Here is a 21,117-nt window from a genome sequence, read left to right as displayed (position 1 = left end):
ATGTAGACGATAGCTTTTCTTTTAAGGTAACTCTTTAAGGATCTTATCAGTAACGAAACGATAGCCAGGAGACTTCCTGGAATAGATATAAATGAAATTCAAATCTGATAATCACCTGAGAGAGCAGGGCACGATGTTTGTTATTCAGATCTGTGAGGGCCTCGTCCCTGGCTTTTATAGACGTCCTTAATTGATCGACTTGCTTCTTCCTTTTTTCTGAAACGGCGTTCAGCTCCTCGTATACCCGACACCTCTCTTCCAGCTGTGCATTTTTTTCCTTAATGATTCTTTCTTTCTCGAGTAGCTCGGTTTTACACTGCTGAACGACAGTGTCCCTTTTTAGCTGCTGTTCCTCCAGTTCTTTTACTTTCTCCCGTAGCGACTCAATATCTTGCAACCTCTCCGCGTCCAAATTTTCTCTCAATCGCGTCTCAGCCTCTAAACGTTCTCTAAACTCATCCCGTTCACCCTCGAGTTCTTGCGCCCATACGCGTTCCTCGTCCAAGCTGTTCGTCACCTGTTTCACCTACGTTCATTTGCGAATAAATTCACGTTAAAATCGTTCGTGTTCTACGTGAAACGGTATAACTGAAGAAAAAGTACTTTCGTCGTATGTATAGCTAGAATAGTAAAATGGTAATTTTGCATTCAGTTTAGCCATTTTGTTAGTGATTGCTATCGTATCTTTAATTTAAATCGTTCTCGCTATGGATAAAAATTAATAAATGGCAAGTACGTATATGTGTAAAAGTCTTAAGCCGCCGCTTTTAGTTTTAAGGCTACGAAGCACAGGAAAAGCAAATAGTTTAAATTAAACGTTAGCGTAGAGAAAGGAAAGATTTTTAACAATTTTTTTTTTTTTTAAGAAACAGCTGATTACTTCGAAAGTTACGATGAATTTGAATTCTTACGAAAGATATTTCCTTTTTATAAGAACTACATCCTCCGTATACAATTTTTACTACTTTACTATTTCAAATGTCCTAGCTGTTTATATGTAACGTAGAAATTTGTATTTTCCATAGTCGAATATGAAGAATAATAAAAGAAAAGAAGAGAAACATTAGCTCGCACTTTTCACATACGCGAAATTTTTGTTGGTCGTGTAGTTATTATCTGTTAATAAGCAAACGTATGTATAAAAAGTTATTGCAAGGATTTGATCGGTGAACAATGTTAACGACGCATACTCATCCACGGACAAAATCGTACTGATTAATTTTTTCTTCTTTTTGCAGAGCGACGATAACTCGCTTATCAAGCTCGCATTCTTTTCGTTGCTGAAGGAAGTGAACAAAGATAGCGTTGAAACGGTGTAGATACGTAGAAAAAGGAAAAGAAGTAGGGCAGACGAGTATTTGCTTATCAATTGCCACGAATAACGACGTTCTTTCGGGATCAACTTTGTAAAATCGAGTCGGGAATAATACAATTTCCCTCGAAGGATATACTCAAAAGAAACCTATATCTTCTTCGATGTTCGAAAAAGATTAAAAGAGAATTTAAAGGGACAGGATAAATGAAAAATATGTATCAGGGCTTAATTCTTTTACACACGTTTAATTTAACGTAATTTAGATAATCTATCTCATATTTTACTGACTGTCAGAATTAAAGATCAACCCTCTGTATAATACTTAGAGGTTACATAATCGTATGCGATACTGTATTTCACCAGTATACCATTTCTGCCAATGTTAATCAATCTATTTACAGTAATTACTATTCCCCAAGTTCCAAATGGGAATAAAGAGATTCTAATCAATTCTAATCATATTTTATCTAATCATATTTTACTGACTGTCAGAATTAAAGATCAACCCTCTGTATAATACTTAGAAGTTACATAATCGTATGCGATACTGTATTTCACCAGTATACCATTTCTGCCAACGTTAATCAATCTATTTACAGTAATTACTATTCCCCAAGTTCCAAATGGGAATAAAGAGATTCTAATCAATTGTGAGTATTTTTCTCATAATAAAGTTATTCTAGTTATAGAGGATTAAGTAAAATGAATTCTAGTTTCTCTATAAAAATCATTTCTCTTACGCGTTATCTTTTGTATTATCTTACCTCGGCTTCTAGAGATGCAACGAGTTCTTCCATTTGACATAATTTCTCCTCGTTCTCCAACGCCTTCTCTGGCGTGATGCCGAAAGCTTCCTTATAGAAGATAGATGCATCTGCTTTCTTTTCTTCATATTCTGCTAATTCTATCGCAACAGACAGCAACATAAAATTTTCATCGTATCAAGCATAAGCGAAGTTCGTGGAAAGCAAAGGGTATAAAGAAGAGGATTTACCGAAGCAACGAGTAATTATGCAAATGAAGCACAACCTATCGAAACATTCCGATACTTTCTCCTACAAAGAGCTTTTTACAAGCTACATCGTAAGAAGTAACCCGTTGAATTATAATACGATCTTGAATATTACGAAATTACACCGCAGCATTAATAAATCGTGGTTATTAGACTGCCGATTATTAGAACGAATTAAAACGAATCCCAACAGGCAATAAAGATTTATTTCGCGCTTTAAATACTACAACAAGGTACTTTATATTGGATATTTTGTATGTGTTTGCGAATGAGCCGTAAATTATTTGCATATTTCAGTTATTTGTAAATGCATAAACATCCACAACATCCACAATCTAGCAATTACATACTAATATTTTCATGGCAAAAAGATTCGATATCGATGAACGCGCATAGTAGCAAGTAGGTTTAGTAGCTGTTAGTAGGCAATTTTTTCTTTGATAATTGAAAATAATTAAGCACAATTTATGAAGTTGTTAGTAAAAAAAAAAAATTAGCTTTATGATTAAAAAATATAGTTTTCTTTTTACGTAATAAACTAATTTATGATAAAATTTAAACCTTTTTTTAATTTAATCCAAGGAAACTGCAAAATCCCCAAAATACATAAATACATAAATAATATATACGTATGCATAACTGACATAAATGTTGCTAGAAGAATTACATACATAAATTTGGTAGAAGATCAATCATAAAACCATTGGAATCCAGGTATAAATTCTTTTTAACGATTCTTCACTGACAAAGAAAATATGTAGAATTTTGTTTAATTATGATAAAGACGTGGTAAATTTTATTACGTACCCTTCTCCAGTCTTCTGATCTTTTCTCGTTCATTTTCAAGCGACTTCTGGTACTGAGCTTGATTCCGCGAAGAAGCTTCTTTTTGTTCTTCGATTAATTCGAACGCCTTGGCCGCCTGGCTGAGAAGTTCCTGCTTCTCAACCAACTCTTTCCTCAATGATTCAATTTCAACCTAACGGTAGAATAAAACAACGAAATCTCATAAATAAAATATATCTACGAAAGTTGACAAAAAAATAAAAAATACATATTTCCGATTTTATCTGTAGAATCCTCTATATTCGAATTTTCAGCAATAATAAAGCGAATTATAGTTTCAAATTAAAATATTGACATTTCCGGTCAAAACCTAAATGAACGTAAAGAGAATTTGAATTCGCGGAATATGTACGCGCTGTTCAGATCAAACGATTGAAATTTTAATTAAAAATGAAAAGAGAGAAAATTGCGAATAAGCTACAAAGTGTTGCAACGATTTGATAGAAGATAAAATGGAATACGTAGAAACCTTTAATTCGATATTCTTTTTTATCGCATTTTCATCCGCTGATGTAATTCCCATCCGCTCCTCGAGAAAATAAATCCGTAATTTAAGGTTGAAGTTTTCCTTTTTCAGAGCTTCTAATTGATCTTCGTATTCTTTCATCGTTCTACCAATTCCTGCTCCGTCTCTGCTTCCAATTACTCCCGTTGGTGACGTCTTCCCAGGCGATCTCGCATTTGTGCCTAAAACAGAAAATCAAATACATCCTTTAACTTTTCCACCCGCGAAAAGCGTTTTTCGCACACCTCCGAAATATTATAAAAAGAACTAACAGCTTTACTTAGCCTCGTAATACACGTATTATATTTATGTGGTATATTTATTAAAATTATTATATTATATAATTTATTTATATTAATAATATTTATATATTATAATATATATAATATATAATAATTATTATAAATTATATAATAATTTATTTATTTTTTATATTTTTATAATTTATTATTATTAATTATTTATAATTCATATATATAATTATTATATTATATATTTTACGTGATATATTTATTAAAACATTATGCTATTACTAAATTCATCCACGAATTATCGTGAAGTCTACGTTTGAACCGATATCAGTATATAATATTGCAATAACTGGAAAGAAGAGGGAGAGAAAAGATGCAGGCTATGTAAAAGGAAAGAAGAAGACCCGAGACACGTAATAGAAGAATGCGAAATAACGGGAGGACCAAAGGACACAGAAAAGATACTAAACGAGATTGGAGAAGGGCTAATGGAATTGAAAACAATAATGAAAAAGAGAAGAACGATACAAGACGGGGAGGAACGACAACGAGGAAGCACAGCAAGGAGGCAAAAGTCCAAAAGTTGTCATAGTTTTAGAGATAGATTATACAACGGAGTGCAATATAAGAGAGTGGATAAGATACATAAAAAAAGAGTTTGGATAGATATAGAGGAGGAGACAATAAAGTGATAACGCCATAAGACTGAGAGAATGTAAAAAGCGTGATAAGTAAACGAGATGTAAAGCCGAAAACTCGTCCAAAGACGAAAGGCACGGACTAAGTAAAAATAAATAAATAATGTTGCAATAAAATCATAAAATAACGAGGAATAAATTTTTCATGAGTCATAATTACAATATAAATTGCTAGAAGCATTGGATATAGCAAGAGATAAAGAAGACTCGTCGTTCAACCATATTACAAATCGGTTCAATTCAATTTCTGGCTGGTTGATTTGCTTAATTAAAGCTATGTAGATTGTCTACGATATTCTGTATGAGCATAATATCAAAGATGATCGTCATTTACGATTCAATTGATCTGATAAGTCACGCACAGAACATACAATTTAAAGTAATACGAGAAAGAAAAATGTAGAAGCGATTCCATTTCTGAAAATAATAAGAGGTGAAAATAATTTACGTTAGTCGTTTTCAATTTTACATTGTTAAATGAAATAAGCAAAATCGTCGACAAATCGAAGTTATCGAAGACATTATGGATTATTATCTTTCCTTGCGATTCAATTAATCCTGAAATACACACGAATTAAACGAAAAGAAACAATATGTAAATAAATAGGATGCAAGAGGTTCGATTGGGCGTGTAAACTCGCACTTGTATTAATTTTTCTTTCTTAAACTAAACGTTATTACGCTAAAATCGTTATCAGAATTATTTAAAATTATTGCTTTTATTTAAAATTTCTTACGGAAAAATTAAACGACTGTCGGTATAAAAATTCTTACTTTCCATAATTAATAGGGCGATCGTTAACCCAATACCGTAGGGTATTTCGTTAGCGAAGAAGCTGTCTTTAAGCCATTTCTCACGATGACAATTTTCATCAATTCCCAATGTCCGACAGGTAAGATTTTTGTCTTTTTCGTCGCCTATTAATGATTCATCGACGAATCCGGTCACAGAAACGAGAAACACGATTGCATCGATCCGGTTACGTTATCTTTAACAGTTACGTGCTGAACATTTGTACCCAAATTTTGTGTTTTGTGTTTACTTTGTGATAGTTCGTGGCACCCTAACCCGTATCCCCCTGACTTGCTATTGAAGCTATTCGAATTGCAGGATCAGAGATAAAAGACGATCTATCCATGAAGTTAGGCACGAACGCGTTGTTCCAAATTGCTCTATGGAAGCAATAAGACGTGATTTAATAGTTTTCAAAGACTTGGATCGAAGATACGTTTATTTAGAATTTAGACTAAAGCGGCTATAAGTTTTTTTTTTTTTTTATTATTCGTGTTCTAAAATTTGCGTTGTTTTTGTGTAAATATCGTATTTCTCATTATTCGAAGGTAATTGAAAGAATTCTGAGAGCAAACGCTGCAAGGCGTAAGATATATTTTCTAAGTGCAATTTAAGTGCACGTAAAACCAATACTTAAAATCCAAATCGATATTAAAATGCGAATTATTTGTCTTCCCTAAAGAAGTTTAGCGAAATAGGAAATTGTTTGATCTTAATACAAAACAAAAATATTTTTGCTGCTCTTCATTACGATTCTTATTTTGCTGTTGTATTTACGCTGTAAATTCTAAAGTAAATATAGAGTAAAGTAGACGAAGATGATTCACCGTTTCAAATATTTGTGTTTTGTCGTTATTTCAAACAATAATAAATGCTCAAAACTTCCTAACAACCTTATTTTTACCGATTTTTATTTTTTACGCCTATGCAGCTTTTCTTAAGTTTTTGTATCTTAAAAAATCCCCAAATATTTTTTCGAAAACTCCTGCAAGTTTCCAACAACTCCAAGCAATGGTATTTATCGACACGTATCACCGTAATCGTTTCGAGCGAAGCAAAAATTTAAACAGAACGATGAACAAAATGAAAAACTACTTGAAATTATTGATCGGAAACTACTTTCATGCGGATGAAGGGTTAAGCCTAGAAGAGAAGCTCAACTTCAAATACGTTAACGCGTTCGAATTCCCCTTGGTTAACAAAAAGAAGAAGAATAGAAAACACGGGCTAAAGGAACGAGCTGCACATACGGACAAAGTTTCTAGTAATGCAAACAGGACTTCTCGAACACGAAACCAAAGATAAGCCCGCCGTGATTAGATTCCTTTTAAGGACACGACCGACGCACGAACGACGCACAGCACGAGCGACGTCCGTGACTAATGCACGCTATTGCACACAGGATTGCTACAAATCGCTCGTTTTTCTCCGGGTGCGCTTGTTGCAATGATTGAACGTTGAATCGATCCTATTCTCGAATTCGTTCGAGCTACGTGACTGATGCCAATTTCGCGACGCTAAACGAGCGCCGCGGTCTTCTTCTCTTTTAAATCCTCTTCGCGCGTCACCAACCGCCATTAAGCCTTTCGGCCGATCTTCGCAAACGTCGTCCTCGATGCTCGTTCGACGCAGATTTTTACAAACCTCTGGTCCTCCTTTTCCTTTGTTTCAACTCATCGCGTTCATCGGCCCTGTTCTTGGCCGTGTCTCCTCCCTCTGTTCTTCTCTCTCGTTGCCAGTTGTCGGCGAAAATTGAGGTTAGGTTGGGGTTAGGTTGGACAATAGGTAATCGCAACAAAGAGTCGCGAGGTGCGATGCGCTTGTCGCGCGGTTCAACGACTCGCGAAAATTTGTATCGACCTTGCGAACGATTCCGACAAAACAGCGTCGCAACAAACCGCGCTCTGTTCGAGTCGAATACACAGCTACGGTCGGTATACGCTTACGATATCAAATTTCGATAATCCTCGTCGAAGATATTCGGCGAGTCTGGTAAAATTCCATCGACGTCGATCGAAGGAGAACGAGAGAATTCGAAAGCGTTCCGATGGCACGTGACCTCGTACGATGCCATTGGCAGCACCGAGTCGTGAAATGAAAATCATTGAAACATAAAGGAAAGGCGAATGAAAATAAGGCATCTGGACGATAGGTGCTGGTAACGAAGCAACCAACCAGCGCTCAAATTCACGCTGCCATTTGTGCTTTAATACGGTCTATTAAGCTCGGTAGTTAGCGACCTTTCTTTGTGCGACACGATTCAGCGCAAAGAGGGTCCGGCATTCAGCGCATTCTGCAAGGCCCGTTGACTTTATTTTTCTCTCAATAGGATGAAATTATTCAAGGTCGAGCGAGATGTAAACAATATCGTTTAAAATGGTGAATTTCTACGATCGCATAAAGATTACGTTCAACTATGACAACGAGCAATATCCGAGTCGTCGATAAAAGAAGAAGTAACTCGATATCGGTAAATAGGTTTACGTTTCTTTGGACTAGGAGGATAAAGGATAATAATAGAACATTTGGCAATGAACATCTAACGATTTATTTGCTAATACATATGATAGAGTATTAGCTAAACTTCAATTGCAAGCAACATTTACTTTCTGTTTAAAAATTTTAAATAAAGGTTTATGACCATATATGTATATTGGACAATTCGAAGCAATCGAAACGTAAGAATAATTCTTTTTAAGAAAAGCATAGATAATTTTAAAAATAGCAGTCACGTTATCGACGGAGCAACGCGCTGTGTTACGTAATTCGGTATAAAGCGTTCCTTTCTTTTGGTACGTTTGCTCGTTGAAAAATGGCACGTCTATTACGAAAAAATAGCACGTCGTTTTAACAAATTATTATCCATATATCGTAACAAAAAGATTTTTCCATTTTTCGCTGAAAAGTTTAACCTATTTGAAAAAATGTCAAACATATCGGACCGATCGACCTCCAAATCATTCGCGCAATCAATTCGACCTATCGTCATTTTCTTAGAACACGATATATATTACATTTAACTACGAATTAACATTCGTAAGTCGTTAAATTCAATCACACGTGAAAACAACAATTGAAAAAGCAGGATCACGTTAAAACACTTTAATTTATAAACCACGTAATTTAATTTCGTCTATATACAAGAAAATCACACACACACACACACAATTATTGCAATTTTATCCCTGACGATATACATAGCAGCAGATAAGACGTCAACACGCTAAAAATCCATAATTTAGGAAGAAACAAAATTTAGCTCGGAGAATAATATTTCTCGTTAGAATCGACATACACGCCATATACGGCGGTATAGCAATTTATCAACAGGAGCAGTTTACCGACATTCTCAAATCACGTAATACGAATTGTAATTAGTGGAAAACTTTGTGCGTAAAAATGACAAGTTTATAAATGCATACAATCGCATTTATGAGAAATTTAGAACTGAACTAAGCGAACTGGACTGAACAAAACGAAGAATGCTGCTGCTATAACACGCGTGTATTTAATAGTCGAAACGAATCTCCTCGCAAAGTTCGTAAGAATACGAATCTTATGAATATTCGCGGTCTAACGGTTACGTAAAAACGATACTAAACAGATGCGAGTAACATGCGAAGTGATTTTTACCGAACATAACGTGAACTTGGATTGGCCTGTCCTGGATGTTGTCAAGGGTGGTCGGAGCGTCAACGCGCGACCTACCACATCCCATGCCACGTGAAATCTTCCGTAAAACATCACATCTTACTGGCTATTCTAGAGCCGAACTAAACGCAGCAATAAAACGAACAAAGACCATCGAGCGTTCTCCGATGATATTTCGTAGGTCTTTTCGCGATGGACGTAGAAACGCTAACTGAGATAAAATGGCAAAGCAGCGCCAAAGTTTACATCGCAATAACCTACAGTTAAAATTATATCTCGAGCATATATCGTATCGCGTATAGCTTATGATACGTATAGGCAACCTTTTCAAGGATTCTCCGAGCAGCAGCTGCATGGAACAACGAATCGACAGCTGTGGAAAAATTCGTTGTTAATTTATAATACGAAGCTACCATCGAGCACGATGGAACAGCTTCGATTAATTCGACAATAACGAAAATGACTTTCATAATCTGTATATTTTGGAATGTTAAAGACAAATATTTTTTGGGCAAAGATATCGTCTGAATTCTGCGTGTTTGCACAGATTTGTGGTATATCCAACGGGTAAACAATGCCGAGATCGTTAAGTTTGTCTATGTTAACTGCGACAAGCTTTTGAACATCTCTGTGTATATAGTTTTGTAAAACGATAGCTGCTTCTATGTACCGAAAAAAGAATACGTAACACGTATAAGCAGAATACCAAACAGGAAGCAGATCCTATTTCATGTTCATACGTTAGATTGATCACAGGAAGCCGTCATATCTTAACCCTAACGTGCATTTCCTCCTATAGTTAGAAGTACGAGTCCTGTTTCCACTCAAGTTCAAATGCCCTCGACGCAGTTCCTGTGCAGCGTTGAACGTCACGTGCTCTCTCCTCACGTGCTCTACCCTCGTGAGTAGAAATTACTATCTACGCGTATGTTTTTAGGAAGAAACGTAACTTAGAAAAGGAACAAGACAGTGCTATTGTGCTATTTTAATCATTTAATAATAGCATTATTTAATTTTGGTTCTTAATATGTAGATAGTAGATGATATTTTATATATCAATTCGTAAAATAAAATAGACCGATCGAATTTCGTTTCGATCGAAATACCTTTTTTAAATCGTACGTAAATATCTCTGGAAACAACGAAGGCCAATTTCAGCCACTCTGTTGCATCTTATCTTTTAGCTAAACAAGGTTGAAATCTTCCAAATAATCGATAATCGCGTATTCGATAAACTCGCTTTCCTTTTAACCTCGATTTTTAAATTCAACAAAGCGTATCATTTACACTTTGCGTGAAACGAGCATACCAAGCAAGAGGAAAAGAATCTTTGATAGAAGAAAAAAAAGAAAATTAGAAATTAAGGAATTATCGTCCATGTTATCCAATATACCAAGTTGCCAACTCGATCTTTATTTTTTAATTCTCTTTCGTTAACTCGCATCTAAACTCAATTCGTATAAAAGTAAACGTATCTGTCGATTCTTTTCTAAAGAAAACATCAAATAAAAAAAGAAGGTTGATGGTTAGATCACCAACTAAAAAAATAATCTTTGACTCTACCAAGCCCCACTTTACCATCGATCGATCAAAGCAGAGACTAACAACACCAACCTGCGTCTATTAAACCTACTTCTTCGAAGGCTATCCCGTTTCGAGATCGTAAATTTTTCCAATCGTTGTTCCACTTGCCCCCGGAGGGATCGATTCGAGACAGAAATTCAGCAATGCCCGTGTACGTTAAAGAAATATCGACAAAGTTGCACATCCATTATAACCTCTCTCCGGGCAAACCACCATATAGCATCGGCGTCATATGCCGCGTCATGATTCCAGGTTTCCAGGAATCGATCGGTAAATCTCAGCGATTTAGGTATCGGTACAAGCACGATATCGACTGTGAACCTCGGCTCTGTCGGCCGGACGTAGAGCTCGCGTATTTATAGATGACACATTTAGGCCAGAAGCAACGTTTCAACTATCTTTATTTTGGCAGGCCACTCTCCAGCTCTTCGGTGTGTGTCTGTTCGACCTGGCTGTAATTAAAGTTACGAGAAATCGTCTTGGACGTAAGCTCGCGCAATTGTAATTTTGCCGGTTAGCATCGGCCTATTAATCGTACATCACGAAATTAGGAGCAGAAGAGGTCAAAACGGGCTTCGCGGTTATTTCGGGTCGCTCGAACTCGCCACCGGCATTGCGACACCGTGTACTTACATATTATGTTACCTTTGGTAACGCGCGTGTCGTCGCGGTTTCTGTGTTCGTGTCAACCGGAGGCTTCTGTGACCGATATCGAATTCTGTTAATCGACTTGGTCGCTCGAATCGAACGGAAAATAGAATTGGATTGGATTCACGAGGGTCGGTCCGGTTATTAAAACTTGATCGATGGAACAACGCAAACGTCTTACGAGACGTTTTTCTATCGGCAAGTTTATGTTGATTTTCATTTTCTAAATTTCTTTAGTCTCCGCTGTACTATTTCGCAGATTTCTGATCCAACGAAGAAAATTTATTCGCGAATGGGCACATCGACGATCAAAGTTTAACGTCCCTGCCATGTGTGTTAATCTTAATACGTAAAAATAGCATCAGCGCTTGAGTTATCATTTAGTTCATAAAGACACTAGGTTTTCGCAGACACGTAGGCGTCTGGCTCGATCCCAATCGTGTCAAAGTATAAATGAAAATGACACGGAGGTGGTAGCGGTTCCGAAACGAGTAATTAAACTGAAACCTAAGTATCCCGCGTTAGTCATTTAATTACTCATCGAACTGTGTGTGGCGCTTAACGCTACTCGAACGAATTATGATTTTATATTATTGGCAAATTGAACGATCTTGGATATATTCTGATAAATTATCACGAATTTTCTATCGAGAATCGAATTTTTGTATTGGAAAATTTATGGATCGTCGAATAGACACATAATTTGTTCGATACCGATTTATTCGACTTTACGATTATTGTCGAAATACTTTTCAAATCGACGAAAATACCTTTCATTCTCCTTAGTTTCTAATACGAAATGGTATTCTGTTCTTGTTTACAACGATGTTTTCTTTTTCTACAATCAGGAATACTGATTATTTATGCATAAAATACAAAATATAAAAGTGACTGATTCACTCGTCGACGTTCAGCCGAAACCGCTGTGCCTAAAAACGTGAAATTTGGACAGCCCATTTCCGTCACGAAAGGGAATTTTGAAAATTAATCGGATTCTAAAGTGGTAAGACGGCGATGAATTTTTCTGAAAGAATAACCACGTGGCTCGTATCCCAAGAGTTACTAAAGTCGGGGACGTGAAATTCGGGATATGAACTTTTCGTTAGAAGCAAACAAACACGTGTTTCAGCGTTTTTCGAAATTCAACCCTCAGAGGGACGATGAAGGGGCAAGGTGTTCTTGCGAAGGATAAGCGTATCCACTAAAGCTGTGTATTTAGGATTTGGCAAACAAACTTCTCATTAGAAGTAAATAAACACGCGTTTGAGCGTTTTTCGAAATTCGACTTCTAAATGATAACAAACATAAATTATCATAAAAAGAAATACCGAAGCCGTGGCCAAGCAGCTAGTTATTTCGTTATTGAATTTATCCGCAACTCGACTTATCAGCTTCGTTAGAGAAAACTTAATATTTTACTACGGTAAATTCTTTGACAATTAATTTATAATTCTATAGCGATAACACAGAGCTTAATCGGAACAAATATCTATATTATAATCCATTTCACACATGCTGATTGAAAACAGTCGTCTCGATTTCGATATTCTGGTTTACGTTAAGATCTCAGCAAACTCTTCGTCGCAAAATAAACGTAACGTATTTCCTACCAGTTTCGCGTATTTTCGTAAACTCCTAATTCAACAAATTTCTCACCATCGACGTACTACTACTAATAATCAAAGTTGATAACAACCTTCCTAGCTATTCAATTAAATGCAATAACACCTGCAACGTAAAGACTGGAGAAATCAGGAAGAATCAATAGGCGAGCAGAAATAGCGAAGAGTTTGGCTACCATCGCGTCTAACGCTTGAAGCTTGGTGTTCGATGCAAATTTCGCATTCCGAGCATCGGGAGAAAGTTTGGACGATAGGAGAGTTCGACCATCTGGAGAAATAAACAACCGGTTCACTTGGACAATGCTTCGCAATGTGCATGGTGTTTTATCTAGAGGCAAGATCGTGTCGTTCAACATGGAAATCGTTCGCAAAGGTGGCGAATAACGTGCCGCAGGACCACAGGGCAACGTGTTACAGAAATAAATACAGAGTCGCGACACGTTTCTCCTACTCTCTCTCTTTCTCTCTGTCTCTGTCTCTCTGGCCGCGGAACCCACCGAAATAAATGGATCACTGCTTCCTGTAATTTGAGATCGCGAAAAACATTTTTCTAGGATGCATCAAACATCTTTGTTTCGGAGGGAAAGTTACGAGCTACGCTGCAAACGCATTGTATTAGCTCGCGAGCTTTGAAACGAACTATGACGGCTGTGGAAGATGTTCTTTTTTATCAATTTCTACGCGTTTCGTTTACGCGGTGTGAAATTTTTCTAGTCACGCGAACGATTGCTATTAAACGATACGAAATATAATATACCGAGCCTAATCGGATAATACGCGAATGCTAAAATAAGCGCAACTACCTTAACATCGCGACTACCAATTCGGTAAAAGCAAGTGATATCAGATTTCTTGCAATTGCTAAAGACATTCGAACAATAGGAAAGATTATACGTAGAAAATCGTAGCGACGTTGCCTCGTTTATCCGCATAATGGGCTTTCGTTCAAATTTTTCTCATCGATGCGAAGAGACCGTCGCGTTCGTTATAATGCCACGAACCCATCGCCGCGAATCTATCGGTACGAATCGTTCGCTAGCACGTCGAATATTTCACGTCGGTGCGAGGCATCGTTTAAAACGCCGACTGGGCGCAGCTGTTGTAAACGAAGAGCCGATGTTTCGCGCGCGAAGGAAAATCAACGCGGCGTATGGAACGTGCGGCCACGTGCGATCTTTATCTATAGATCGCGGATCACGGAAACGTATAGATCGCGGATAGGACCGGGCCAAGATGTCGGTTGGTTCTGGCACAGATTCGTTTACCAAGGGCCAAATTTATGCGTATACCACAAAGCAACCGGGCTGATATAGCTAACTTTTGGCCATTGGCCACAGGTTCCTGGTGCTAAAGATTTTCTTTTGTCTTTTCAGACGATACGCGTATCCCTGTATTTCGTCGACTTTGCCATCCGGTATCAGTTATGGAAGAGTTTGGAAGCATATCGGTCGAATTTGACGCAAAGTTTCTGTCATTGTTCGGCGAATAAACAGATTTCGTTACAATCTCGGACGAATTAAGAGGCTGCGTTCGAAACACCGGGCGTGACCACCCCTGTCGTAAACGTGAGATTACGTCTCGTCGGCGCGCGTCGCGGCGCGGCGTCTGCGTGGACGTAAAATAGCAGTAGCCGAGTGGAACAAGGTTCGTTGCCCCGTTTTCATCGCGATAGATGCAATTTGAATTCTTGCGGGCAAGATCTAATTAAAGCCAGATCGGACAAAGAGGTATTTACGATCTACGGTAATATTTATTCCAACAAAATGGTAATCCGCGCATGTCAGAAGGAATTCCGTTCGAGATCAATCTTCAAACCGACGAGTATATTTTCGTACGCGAATTTAGGACGAACGATCGTTCTCCATGAGACAATCAGCTGTTCATCGACTATGACCGATGTCGACAGGGGGTCAATTGCTCGAGGGAAATAGCCAATGAAGGTAGTTTCACTGGGGAAACAGGAAGGTAACTGATCGTTCCATTGTCGACTCCAATATCGGTGACCTCTCGTTCGAGCAATCATTTAATTTGCAGGGATATCTGTACGCGATACGTTCATCCGATCTGCGACTATAAGCAATAAATGTAATCGGCTCTTATGCAACGATATCCTACCTTGATCACGCACCGTAAAATTGTATCCGTTCCATCCTGATGATCGATAGACGTTTGAAAACTTTAACGAGTCATTAATCGCCGAATCGCTGATCTTAACGCTTCATTTACGGAGACTTTCGAAAATATCTATAGCTTTGTTATTAACGCGATACGTATTCTTTATTTCTATAGATAAATAAGTTGCATTATATATAAAAATATGCGTATACGTGTACGAAAAGTTTATATGTCGGAAATAATGTTATTTTCGTATATAATTTTGTAATAATGTATTTATCAGTGATCGTTATAATGAAAGTCGATATATCGATTTATTAGTCCCTTCGAAATTAATCGAAATATATTCATCGTATTATACGAAACGCAGATAATGTTCCTTCACTCGTGCACAGTTTATCTTACGAGCACCAAGTTTCAGTTTGTCGGTATATTTTTTTATCTTTTAACAGCTATAAGACATATTCTCTTGAATCTCGATAACGTACGTTCTTCGGAATTTCTCTTTCTTGATAACGAAATATATTTCTCGCTTCGTTTAAAGATACGATCGCGTTATTTTTGCAAGTTATATCAAAACCGTAGAATTAAATAAGCACTTTTCACGTTTAATTGGTTTCTTTCTAACCAACGGTTTTATTAACATTTATTATCTTGACGCTGATGTCAGAGTTTCGTGTCTGTAATATTCCTTCTAACCCCGTTTCGCTGCTCCAATTTTTCTATCTCGATGTTTTGTAAACATTTTTATGCATAAAATTGGAATCTGATTACTATTTTACTAATAACGATTTTTCTATTTTATCTTCAACGTTAGGAAGCTTTTTTAACGAAGCTTGTACACTGTTACATTGTATAGATATATTTACGTACTTTTGTTACGCTTTGAAGATATTCGCTGATAAATAATCTATCGTTATTTTAAAGAAAACAGAGAAAAGACACTTATCTCTCTTCAAAAGGTAATAATTTAGGAATAATTAGATTTGTTAATGAAAATAGCAATTTCTTTTTTTATTCCTTAACGAATCAAACGATTCAACCGGTCTTTTTGTAATCTAATCAAAGAAAAATTTAATATTTAAATGTGAAATTCGAGGTTGCTACTTACCATTTATTAACGGCAGAGTTTGATTCATCGTAATGTCCTGCAGTGGCATATTTGTGCTGTAACAAACACGAAAAAGAATACCAATTAATCACCAATTAATTCATATATGTACATGCATGCAATACAATATAAAATTAATTCCATAGATATAAGCTAATTGATATTTTCTGATAAAAGAGGAACTGTGATATTATTTTAAAAATCGAGAATGCAAAATGAAGAATAGGAACCTTTCTTTTACGGCTCCTGGAGACGATAATGAAAGTACGTCACCGAAGCTTAAAGATAGTTTATTTTTGGAATAGGGCCGAAAACGGAGCGGAGGCACGTGGTGGCTCCTGATTCCATACGAAATAGACTGTACGAACTAGACCGAATTAGATGAAACTTTTAAAAAGGATCAAGATGAAGATCGCGTTCTATTTCCAGAGCGACTATCGGTTCAAAGTAAAACATTCGATCCTAAGGACAAGGTTTGCGCATAGACAAACTATTAATCAGACGACATAACGATCATCCGAAGAATCTCCCGCTAAAATTTCAGCTCGTTAATTTTAACAGGCTAGAAATTCAACTACTTGAAACGTCCGGCGAATGCGTTGCTTTCTTTTGATGCCGAATATCCATGGAAAATCGTATTCGCAATTGGCAACAACAGAAAATGATTCCTTTCAGTTTCTATCGACGATACGAGTTCCCTCAACGATGAATCGACTAAAAGAATGGTCGAAATTCAAGATCGAAACAGTTAATTTCAACGACTGAACTTACATTCATTACTGAACAACTGAAATTACATTCGAGAGTGTGAAAATTCGCGGTACGACATCCGGCGGAATCTAAGGAACGATTCGTTATAATTAAACGCGACCCAGATTTTGATTGCAATTTTCTTCGTTCTAACGAAACGGCGGGTTAGCTCGATGTAAAACTGTTTGCGTGATGTGTGACATGTCAGTGATTTATAGTTGCGGGCCACTTCAAACCGAGTTACGGTATACGAGTAGTAAGGAAATGCAGAATTTCCAGAAAGGTTTAATTTAGATTTCATCCAAACGCTATTCCTGCTGACCAGTGTTGAAATGTGAAATGAGTAATTAACGGATAATGTCTCTCCAGCGGGTTGTCACGGATCCTAACAAGTTCTAAGAGTTCCGCTATTATTCGCGCGCACCGTGCAGTCTGGAAAATCTGACCTCGCTTCCCTTCTGGGACGTCTCACGCTCAGAAATTCGTCTTAAGCATCGGTGTGCTCATAGACAAAGTCTCATTCGACATTTATAAACCGTCTATTTAATTTTTATTTCATATACGAACCTCTCACGATCCAAACCGATTAATTTCGCTTTTACATAAATAGAATTCGTAGATTTCACGATGACGCGCTCTAATCGTTATCCAAAATATATTACATGAAAACAATTCGACAAATATGGATCAGAGAATAAAATATTGAAAAACAAATTACACGATTTGAGCTGTTCAGACGTCGCGTTTGTCAACTCCATAAATTAAAGAAACAGAGGAAAGGTGACGTTTAAACAACACGTTTTAAATTTACCTTACGATCTACCATTATTTATATCATCTACTCACAGAAAATGAACTCGCGGAAATCAGTACGTAATTGATTTCTTCACAGTCAAACTAATTAATCGCGTACCTAGGTGATAAAACTGACAAAATCGGTCAGTTCGATTTCTATGATGGCGAGGTTTAATACTTTGCTAAAGGCAAAAATTATTAAATATGAACAGTACGCGCGTTTCGATGTAATAAACTTCGTTCCTCTAAAAATAACACGCTGCAGAAAGACAACAACGTTGCACGCTACGACGCTAATGGTACAAATTAACGTACGCATTTGAAGCTGAAAATGACACATTGCACGCAGAGACGTGCAGCGTGTCATTAGCGTTGTTCATCTTTTTCCATAGTCGCAAAGAGACGAGGGGGAGAGAACCAGTCATTTCTTTTAGCGAGGTCTATTTAGAAGCTTGCGGTGCACGTAATCCCGTTTACCTCGCGAACCACAGGCCTGTAACCGTGGCCATCCTCTTTTTCGGCAGCACCCCAACATCTGACTCTGATATATTAAGCACTACCCCTTAGGTCCATGTAGAACTAATCCGGATCCAGACTTCTCAGAATCTCAAGACGCCTCAGAAGTTGCTCAGCCCGGAACGAACACGAGGGGAGCGAACGGACCAAAGGGTGACACTATGCTGATATTATTATTGGCCACTTTACGAGACAGGGTTGCTTTGCGTAACGAGAATCACAGCCGCGACATCCGCCACCGGTCGCAAAACGCGACTATTAATTGGCAGCGAAGGTGCTAAATTTGAAACAAAATGGAAAGTTCTCTCGATTCTCAGCTAATAAGTTTAGTAAGAGCTTTGACTGTTGTTATTCCTTTGCGCTCGGCACTGACAAACGATTTGAGCAAACGCGACGAGAGGATGGAAAGAAAAGCGAATTAAAGACGATGAGTCACTGATGGTTGCGGAGCATTTTTTTTTTTTTTTTTAATTATGCCAGCGTACAATATTGTACTTGATGTTTGTTCAAGTTCAGTTTTAAAAGATCGATCGAAAGATTAAGTGGTTTAAAAATTAATATTGGAATATTTAGCGAATAATTAAAATATTTATTTTGTAAATATCAGCTGAAACAAATATTCGTTTAAATAAGCTCTAATTTTAAATTTTTGTTTAAATATTTAGAAACTAAAACTCTAAGAAATACTTAAAGGAGAGATTTTAATTTAAAGAATTTTATTTCCTATGTGGATTCTGAACGTTAATTCGTTATGCAAATTTTGAGCCACGCTACGACTGCTGGAAGAATCAAAAACGACATATCATTGAAGAAAGAAGTTTAATTACCGAATGTTTAAACTTAAATACTTGTTGCATCTTATTGCTACGTTTTATCTGTAAATTCTTGTTAGTATTTCGCATAATAAATTTGTATAGTCGCGCTCTAGTCAAAATAATATTCATCATAAAATAAAGTTGTTGTACTTTCACTAGGTAAAGACTGAAGCTTCGCTGTAAGAATTAATTAATTGCAAACGCAGATTGCGAGCACATCGTGCGATCGTCGTCAATTATCTACGTCGTTCGTAAAACTACAATTGGTCGCAATAGAGATTCGTTACATAATTCATAACGCATTTCGTAACATGCAAACGACAGTTATTGTAGCGTTTCATGCATAAAAATCAGTCGGAAACATGTCGATCTGATATAAAACAGTCTATAAATAAATGTTTCTTTATCTCGTAAATAACGATAATTATCACAATTGCAAATTCTAAATAGCACTCCCAAAATTTGCTTACTTTAATTTCTATAAAACAATTTATACGAATATCTTAAGTAATTAACGCGTATTAATAATTTAATAGGAATAGAAACATAAAAGAAACCATTTCGCTTTATGAACCTTCCTCGCGTATTAATTCTCTATCAAAATAAAATTGATTTTGAAATTAACAAACTAAAGTTTAATCGATCGCGCTTGTTGCTTAGAAAACGTATATTTCTATAGAATCGGTAGAAAATTCCTTGCAACGAACTTCGTCTTTACAACGATTGCTCAAAAGATTCGACAACTGACCATACTAACTTCCATCGGTACATGTTTGGAGTATGTCACCTGCGTGACAACCCAGCTTGCAAAGACGTTGATAAAGAGGAAAACGATTTTATGAAATGACCCCACACAGTTGTCGTCATCTGGCAAGATGGAGGCTGGTTGTGTAAGTAATCAATACTGGTGAGCAGATATGGTGGCATGGACCGAAAGAGAGCAGTATGTATGCAGCTTGAGCTGTAATTGCTTTTACGATAGAACTTTCTGGCGTATGGAAAATCTGGCGTTTATTATTGTACTCGCTTTATCCTATCGTGTAGCGATGGATAAATTTCTCAAAAAAAAAAAAAAAAAGTGCTAAATATTTAACACGGCGTTATTCGAGATGATAATAACCAACGGATCACCTTGTGTTTCCATTGAAAGTAATTCCGTAAATCGAGCTTTTAACACGTTGTCATCTAGCGCATTATGCTGTTGAACGATATTAGAACAAGCGTGTATTCGCTTTGACGTGCAAAGTTCGCTCAATTACCGGACCGTTAAACGCATTAACTTGCCCAGTTAAACAATTAGCTCGGCCCTGCCGAATGAAAACATTGTTTATAGAGCGATTCGGACTAGCTGCCGTATTCTTATGGCTGACCGAGTGGGTGTCCGGTGGGCGAAAGAGTTCATTAAGGCTTTAATGAACGCATGAGACACTTGGCGAATGTACGCGTATGTAGATTGATGCAATTCAGTCTGATGTGTCGCAATATTCGCTGTGTCACGACCTATGATAGCAGTGGATTTATATCGTCGGAAGAAAAAATAGAGCACTTTAAAAAAAAAATGATTCTGTTTTCTAGTAAAGACATACGTAGTTAAAGTTGAACGCACGCTCTCCATTGTAATACCAAAGTATCGTAATACCAGAGAATTTACATCGTTAAAAAGTACTAGCTTAACCGTGATGAGTTTACATCGATACATACTTGAGAGGATAGCAATGAAAAGGAATCTCGTAATATGACGAAAACGTGCAAGGAATTATTATTTATCTGCGTTATAGCGCAAAGATGATGTCTGGGCAAAGTAGTAAATACGTATAATGAAAATGACTCGTATAATCGCAAGGTGCGTTGACCTCCTACAATCTAACATTCAACGATGCTACAGTAAGCACAATTGAATACAGCTGCATCAACTGACAATCAGAAGAGTTGTACTTTCTTCCTAAGTAATATTATATTTTATAATAAAGTAAAACGTTATGGATAAATAAATAGGTTCAGAGTAAAAAAGTTAACGATAACCTTATACTTTGGACTTGTAGGATTTTTATAAACAGTACAATAAAATTCTACAACGAATTCGATATAAT

General features: G+C 36.8%; 1 protein-coding gene across 4 annotated transcripts in view; it reads right to left on the bottom strand.

Annotated features, from left to right (window-relative positions):
• Cnn (phosphodiesterase 4D interacting protein centrosomin) overlaps window positions 1-21,117 on the bottom strand; it is a 38,581-nt gene that overhangs the window by 11,689 nt on the left and 5,775 nt on the right. For 2 of the 4 annotated variants that reach the window (XM_072019754.1, XM_072019753.1), the window contains exons 2-6: window positions 16,152-16,207; window positions 3,643-3,860; window positions 3,135-3,306; window positions 2,080-2,219; window positions 116-526 (exon numbers count right to left, since the gene is read on the bottom strand). In XM_072019754.1, the coding sequence (XP_071875855.1) occupies window positions 116-526; window positions 2,080-2,219; window positions 3,135-3,306; window positions 3,643-3,860; window positions 16,152-16,207 (997 nt within the window). Of the gene's footprint in view, window positions 1-115; window positions 527-2,079; window positions 2,220-3,134; window positions 3,307-3,642; window positions 3,861-9,053; window positions 9,287-16,151; window positions 16,208-21,117 lie in introns of those variants that run through there. The other 2 variants (XM_072019755.1, XM_072019756.1) reach the window with 2 other exon arrangements.

The sequence above is a fragment of the Bombus fervidus genome, chromosome 16, assembly GCF_041682495.2.
Source record: "Bombus fervidus isolate BK054 chromosome 16, iyBomFerv1, whole genome shotgun sequence".
Lineage (NCBI taxonomy): Eukaryota > Metazoa > Arthropoda > Insecta > Hymenoptera > Apidae > Bombus > Bombus fervidus.
This window is presented reverse-complemented; position numbering and strand designations above follow the sequence as displayed.